Genomic DNA, 7,129 nt, shown 5'->3' with positions numbered 1-7,129 from the left:
TCCTCCTCTTCCTCCTCCTCATCCTGCTCCGGGATGCGTTGCAAAGAAAGAGAGCTACAAGTCGGGATACTGCACGGGGGAAGGGGGATACTCTTCGGACACCGCGGGGCGCCCAGCCTGCAACACAGCAAAGGGACACGCTGCTGTGGGCTTTGTGGGCAAAAACGAGACAAAAGCAGTAAATCTAAAAAGCACACATATATAATGCACGTATATCCATACATGYGAGCGAAGCCCCTGGCACTCAGGCCGGGAAATTTCTGCAGAAAACCTGGCAACACCAGGGTYGCTTTGCAGTCCCGACCCGAAGCCTGCCAGGTCTCCCCACCCGGGAAGGGCCGGGGCCCTGTGTCCGCAMGCACCTCTTGATCGGGCCGGGGTGAGCGGGTCAGTAGGGTCTGTTGGCGTCTTTAGGCCGCTTGAGCTGGACTTTTAGCCGCTTCATGCCGATCTGGAAGCCATTCATGGCCTGGATGGCCGCCTGGGCGCTGGCCGGATTGTCAAAGCTGACGAAACCTGGGGGCGCGGAGGGAGCAAGGATGGGGTCGTCACCGGAGCGCCCACGCCGAGGGGCTCAGCGCTGCAGGGGCGTCATCGCCGTCCTGGGGTCCCACTGCTCCCCGAGCGGCCAAGGCAGCCACCTCGGGGACACGAAGGACCCCAAGGTGGATCCCAAGTGTCGGGATGTCCCTGCAGTGGTGGCTTCCCCTGTTGCACCCGGGCGGGTGCCTGTCTGTGTCCGGTAGAGCCGCCCCGAGGCCGAAGGCTTCCATGCACCAGGCATGGACCGGCAGAACCGGGGAGCCCGTGGGCACTCACCAAAGCACTTGCTCTGGTTCGTGGCACGGTCCACAAAGACTTTGGCGGAGATGACATTGCCGAAAGGCAAAAACATCTGCGTGAGCTCCGYGTCCCCGAACTCCTGGGGCAGGTGATAAATAAACAGGTTGCAGCCCTCGGGACCTGGGTGACACACAAAGGAGAGCCACGCGTCAACCCGGAGGCCGCTGGCACCTTCCTCCTCCTCCCCGCCGTGGGGCTGCGCCGCGGCTCCGTGGGCGCCGTGCAGAGCGCGGTGCAGCCGGACACCGCTCCGCTCGGGGCAGGGAGCTCTCACCTTCGCGCTGCTGCTGCGGGACGAGGGGCGCTGCCTGGGCGAAGGGCTGCCCGAGGGGCGCGTAGGCGGCCGGATACGCGGCTGCAACACACAGAGGGGAGGGGCGCTGAGATCCACGCGGCACCGCGCGGCTCCGGGATGCACGTGGGATCTTCCCTCATGCGCAGGGAGAGCCGGCTCCGTGGGGACCACAGCGCYCCATGGCTCCCCCTCCGCACCCCATGGCACCACCCCTGGGTCTCCTCTCCCTGGGGCCTCCACCCTGGTGCAGGCCAGGGCATCTCCTGCACCCACAGCTCCGGCTGCATCCCTTATCCCCCAGGAAGGGAGGAGGAGGCCGGGCGGGAAGGGGCAGACCTGCGTAGTGCTGCATGCCCGCGTACGCCTGCTGCAGCGGGTCGGCCACRCCGGGGCTCTGCGCTGCAAGAGAAGGGAGAAGGACGAGCGGTGAGCGAGGTGCCAGCTGGAGCCATCCCATCCCATCCTATCCCGTGCCATCCCATCCCGTGCTGTCCTGTCCCATCCCGTGCCATCTCATGCCGTGCTGTGCCATGCCATGCCACCGCGCACCTGGGTAGGGGTGGATGCCGTTGGCGTAGATGGCGTCGGAGGCGGGCTGGCCGCTGCCCTGCGGCGGCAGCGCGCTGAAGCCGTTGATGCCGACGGGGGCGGCGATGCTGGGCACGGGCGGCGTGCTGGCGCCTGCGCGAGGACGGCGGGGAGGAGCGGGAAGGCGAGGCGCCCGCGCCGCCGCCCGCCCGCCCCGCGCGCCGCCTACCTGAGGAGGGCGCGAGCGGCGCCGCCACCAGCCCGCCCACGTTGAAGGCGGCCATCTGCTGCACCTGGGCGGCCGCGAGGGCCGCCATGGGGTTGAGGCAGGTGCCCTGCGCCGCCGCCACGAGCGCCGCCTGCTGCTGCATGATCTGCGGGGCGCGCGGCCCCGCGGGACCCCCCGCGCCGCGCTGCGCCGCCCGCCTACCGCTTGCGTGTAGGCGCCGTAGGCGCCGAACGGGACGCCCATGGGGTTGAAGATGCCCAGCTGGCCGGCCATCTGGTGCATGCGCCGCAGCGTGCGCTCCTTGTCCGTGTCGGCGAACTTCACCACGAGGCTGGAGGAGGCGCCCTGCGCGACACGGCGCGTCGGCGGGGCACGGGGCGCGGGGCGCCCGCGCCGCCACGCCGCCCCGCACTCCGCGCTCACCGGCATGGTCTGGCTGCCGTGGAGGCCGCCGATGGCCGCCTGCGCCTCGCTGTGGCTGCCGTACTTGACAAAGGCGCATCCTGCGGGCACAGAGCGGCGCGTGGGGCGGCCGCCGCGGCCAGCGGGCGCCCGCGCGATRAGACGCGACGCGGCGCCCACCTTTGCTGGCCCCGTCAGGGCCCCGCAGGATGGTGCACTCCTCGATGTGCCCGAAGGGCTCGAAGAGCCGCCGCACGTCCTCCTCGCTCTGCTGCTTGCCCAGCATGCCCACGAAGAGCTTGCGCTCTTCTGCAAGCCCAAGCGAGCCCGTGGGCGCGCGCGGCACCCGCGGCGCCGGCGCCTCGGAGACACAGCGGTGACCAGGGCGCGGGACGGAGCCCGGCGGTGGGTACCTACCTCCTCGGCCCTCGCTGTCCGCTGGCTTCACCTGGATGGGGCGGTTCATCTGCAAGACACCGCGGGCGTTACAGCCTGCAAGGTGCCCGTGCCATGCAAGGCCCCAATTCGCACTACAATCCAGGCCATGGTTTGGCACCTGCCTGGTGCCAACATGGGAAGKGGCCGGGGGAGAAAGGGGTCCCTCAATGAGGTCACTCACAAGAGCAGGCCTGGATTAGCTGCCCACACCGGATCGGGCTCAGAGACCCCCGGGAGCATCACGGCGTGGGGGACGAGGTTTTGGGGACAAAACACGGGTTGTCCCCATTTGAGTGTCACCACGGGCTGGTGCAGAGCCCCCCCAACCCCGAACGGCCCCACGGGGCCGTTCGGGGTTGGGGGGGCTCCGCACCGGCCCGTGGGCCACGTGGGAGCGCCGGGTGCCGCAGGCGGGTGCCGTTTTGGCYGGGTGCCCGCTTCCCTCCACCGCAAAGGACTGCAGAGGCGGTGGCGGCGGCAGYGCCGCGGGGTGACGGGTGTCCCCGTGGGGGTGCGCGGGCTACAGGCGCACAGGCTACAGGCGCACGGGCTACAGGCGCATGCTGCCTGCCCCCCCAGCCACATTGCTGCTTTTTTGGGCTCTGTGGTTGCAGTTCCAGCGGTTGCCGCGGCAACAAGCGGGGGGTCGCCACGGCAACGGGGCGCGCGGTCACGCGTGACGGGGCACAGGCGCGCGCGGCTGTGTGCGTCACCCGCGGGCACCGCCTGTACGCGGGCACACGGCGCGGGCACAGGCGGACAGGCAGCACACGCGCATACCCGCACAGGCGCTCGCGGGTAYGGCACACGCGTGCGGCTACACCCTCACACGCACGCACAGCCGCTGGGTACAGYGCGCAGATACCGCCCGGGTACACCCGGGAGACAGCCGCCGACGGAGGGGTGTGCRGCACTATCGTCTGCGCATGGACACCCCACAAGCGGCAGGAGACACCGCCGGGCTCGGCGGTGCTAAGGAAGAGGAGGACTGATGAAGGGGAGGCAGGTTTCCACGGCAACTGCCTCATCTCCAGGGAAACGGGGAAGAGGCAGGGATGCTCCGAGGACCGGGAGTGGCCCCATTTCAGGGTGGGGGGATGCAGGGAGGATTTGGGCCATGAAGCTCCTCGAGTGCCGTCACCGTCACCCCAGCGAGACCCCTCTGGCCTCGCTGCCCCCGGCTCCCGCTTGTCCTGCACAGCCCAGCCGCACAACAGCCCTGCGAAACAGCCGCCCCAGCACCCACCCATGCAGCCTTCCACCTGTGCAACACCCGCCCATCCACCTCCCATCCCTCCCTACGCTCACACCATCACCCCTCCAAACACCCAGACAGCCCTTCATCCTTCCCTTGATCCCAGCATCCAGCCCTTCATCCCTCCTGACACCCATCCATCCCCAACAGCCTCCACTCCAACACCCATCCACCCCATTTCACCCCTTCTAACACCCTTCCCTCCATGCACACCTCCAACACTCAGGCAGCCACCTCTCCACCCACATCAGACACCCGTCCATCCCTACACCCGTTGCCCAACACCCAATGACTGTCCATCCAGCCCTCCACAACATCTCCACAACCACCCGTCCCACCCGTCCCTGTAACACCTACCCGTCCCTGTAACACCTACACATCCCTGTAACACCTACACATCCATCCCCCATCCCCAACACTCCCACGTCCCAACACTCGCCCATCTATTCACCCCCATAGCCATGGGACCTGCTGGAGACAGGAGGGCCAAGAACTCCTGCCCACCTCCTGGGGATGGGACACACGGGGTGCAGAGTCTCTGATGTCTACAATGGGGCTGAACCCTACACCTTCACCTCCCCATGTAAGTGCACCTCCAGCACCCAGGCACTGTAGTGGAGCCAGCCAACAGCCGGTGCGGGAGACAGCAGCTCGGGTACAGGCAGCCGTGCTCCACGGCTACAGCCTGCYGGAGACCAGCAGCCATGGGCCAAAGGAGGTGGGGGGCACCGCCTGGGTACAGCTACACAGCTTGCTGCCCTACAGCCACCCCAGCGCACAACCGCACGGCCGCCCCGGCACACCCCTGTGCACAACTGCGCACAGCCRCTCGCTTGCGCCAGCACAGCCGGATGCACAGCCGTCCGTGGGTCCCAGCACAACCGCACACCCACAGCAGCCCCTCGCCCCCCCTCAGCACCACCGCACACCCACGTGTGCCGCCGCACACCCGCCTCAGCACACCCCCACGCACAACCGCACAGCGCACCCACACCCAGCACAGCCCCGCGTACAACCGCGCACAACCACACCCCTACAGCCAGCCCGGCACTGCCGCCCAGCCCCGCTGGACAGCCACCCCGCACAGCCTCACCTGCGCACAGGCGCACACCTCCGCACACCCGACACCCCAAACACCCCGCACCTCCGCACACCCGACACCCCGCACCTCCGCACACCCGACACCCCAAACACCCCGCACCTCCGCACACCCGGCACCCCGGACACCCCAGCCCATCCATCCCCGCGCACCACCGCACCGCGGGGTGAAACACCCCGCAGCTCCCGCACCCCGCAGGGTGCAACACCCCCCCGGGGCCGTCCCCCCGGCGCTGGGTGTCGGCGCAGCCCGCGCCGCCGGTGCCGCCGTCCCCCCGGGCACGCACGGAGCGGGTCCCCACCTCGATGCAGAGCAGCTTGGAGCCGCCGGGCACCCAGAGCAGCGGCGGCCGCGGCCCGGGCGCCGCCACCTGCGGCAGCTGCATGGCCCGCTCCGCCTCGGCCCGGCCCGCCTCGGCACGGCTCGGTGCCGCTCGGTTCCGTGCCGCTCCGCCTGGCCCCGCTCGCTTCGGTGCCGCTCGGATCCGATTCGCCCGGCTCGCTGCTGCCGCTCGGCCTGGCTCGGCACCGCTCGGCTCGGTGCCGCTCGGCCCGGTTCGGTGCCGCTCGGCCCGGTTCGGCGCCGCTGGGCTCGGTACCACTGGCTCCGGTTCGGCGCCAGTCGGCTCGGTACCGCTCGGCCCGGTTCGGTGCCGCTCGGCCCGGTTCGGTACCGCTCGGCCCGGTTCGGTGCCGCTTGGCCCGGTTCGGTGCCGCTCGGCCCGATTCGGTGCCGCTTGGCCCGGTTCGGTACCGCTCGGCCCGGTTCGGTACCGCTCGGCCCGGTTCGGTACCGCTCGGCCCGGTTCGGTGCCGCTCGGCTCCGCTGGGCGCAGCGCGGTGCGGGAGGAGGGGCGGGGGGAGGGGCGGCCGCAGCCCCGCCGGGCCGAGCCGGGCCGAGGGGCGGAGTCTCTCCACGCCCCGCCCCCGCCTTGGCCACGCCCCCTACCGCGACAGTGGGCGGGGCTTGGGGCGCGGCCACCCGCGGGGGTCCGGGTCCCACCCCCCACCCAAGACCCCCCCCAAGGGACACGGCCCATCCATGAAGACGCCAAATTCCCAGGAATCCAACCCAAAATGGCAAAAGAAACGGTGCGGATACAGGGTCGGCGCCAGGAGGACCCGGAGGGACCCTGGCGCGGCACCCGTGGCCTCCCCACAGCCACCACGGCCCCACGGCCACCAGCCCCGGGGCCACACAGCCCCACGGGGAGCCCTGACGTGGGGACGGCCCTGAGAACCACGGGGGGCAGCTTCCTGACCCCCAGCACAGTGGAGCGTTCACTCTGAAGCCTACTGATGCATGGAAGAGAACACGGGCTGGGACAGCCCAGCCCTGTCATTGCTGCCCTCCTGGCGCCCCATCCCAAAGCGTCTCTCCATGCGCCGCGACACATTCACGGGACAAGTGTGGTCCGGACAGGGCTGCCCCCAGCGCCGGGGGCCACCCGGGGCTCTGCGGCGCTGCCCCCTGCGCCGCCCGGCTCCGCGGCGGGCACGTGCGGGCAAAATTCACGGGTCCCGCGCTTGGCTCAGCCGCCCGGCGGCGCTATCGATTTTTATTTAGGGGAATAATTAAATATTTATTTTCACTTTGTTAAGCGCGGGAGGTCGAAGCCCGCCGAAAGGAGGGAAAATCGATGCCTCGGCTTGCGGCCGCTGGAGCGGCTCCCGGGGCCGCGGGGCCGACGGGGAGCGCGCGCTGGGGCGCCCGAGGGAAAGGAGTCGGGGATGTTCCCGGTGTGCCAGGTCCGCATGGCCACACTTACCCCCGGCAGCGTCTTCTGCTCGTGCAGGGCGCTCTGGGCCTTGAGCGCCGAGTCGCGGGCGCAGTAGGTGAGGAAGGCGCAGCCTGCGGAGAGGCGGCGCTCAGGGATCCCTACGTCCCTGGGGCCCGGCACCCGCTCCCCGTGCCGGGCTCAGGGCTCCCTGCGTCCCTCGGAGCGCCTGACATCCGCTCCCCATGCCGGGCTCAGGGCTCCCTGCGTCCCTGGGGCCCGGCGCCCGCTCCCCGTGCCGGGCTCAGGGCTCCCTGCGTCCC

General features: G+C 70.2%; 1 protein-coding gene across 1 annotated transcript; it reads right to left on the bottom strand.

Annotated features, from left to right (window-relative positions):
* CELF6 (CUGBP Elav-like family member 6) lies at window positions 1–6,935 on the bottom strand. The gene is made up of 12 exons (XM_026045119.1): window positions 6,858–6,935; window positions 2,715–2,763; window positions 2,478–2,606; window positions 2,319–2,398; window positions 2,097–2,240; window positions 1,896–2,040; window positions 1,688–1,819; window positions 1,475–1,537; window positions 1,118–1,198; window positions 820–963; window positions 363–516; window positions 1–117 (listed from the first exon to the last, which is right to left on the bottom strand). Exons 2-11 carry the CDS (start codon window positions 2,761–2,763, stop codon window positions 389–391), a joined length of 1,095 nt encoding a protein of 364 aa, XP_025900904.1. The 5' UTR covers window positions 6,858–6,935; the 3' UTR covers window positions 1–117; window positions 363–388.
* Between the last annotated feature and the right edge of the window lie 194 nt (window positions 6,936–7,129).

Source organism: Nothoprocta perdicaria, unplaced genomic scaffold, assembly GCF_003342845.1.
Source record: "Nothoprocta perdicaria isolate Ctin4 unplaced genomic scaffold, notPer1 scaffold_399, whole genome shotgun sequence".
NCBI classification, from domain to species: Eukaryota; Metazoa; Chordata; class Aves; order Tinamiformes; family Tinamidae; genus Nothoprocta; species Nothoprocta perdicaria.
The sequence above is the reverse complement of the archived record's forward strand: the minus strand, read 5'-3'. Positions and strand labels throughout refer to the sequence as shown.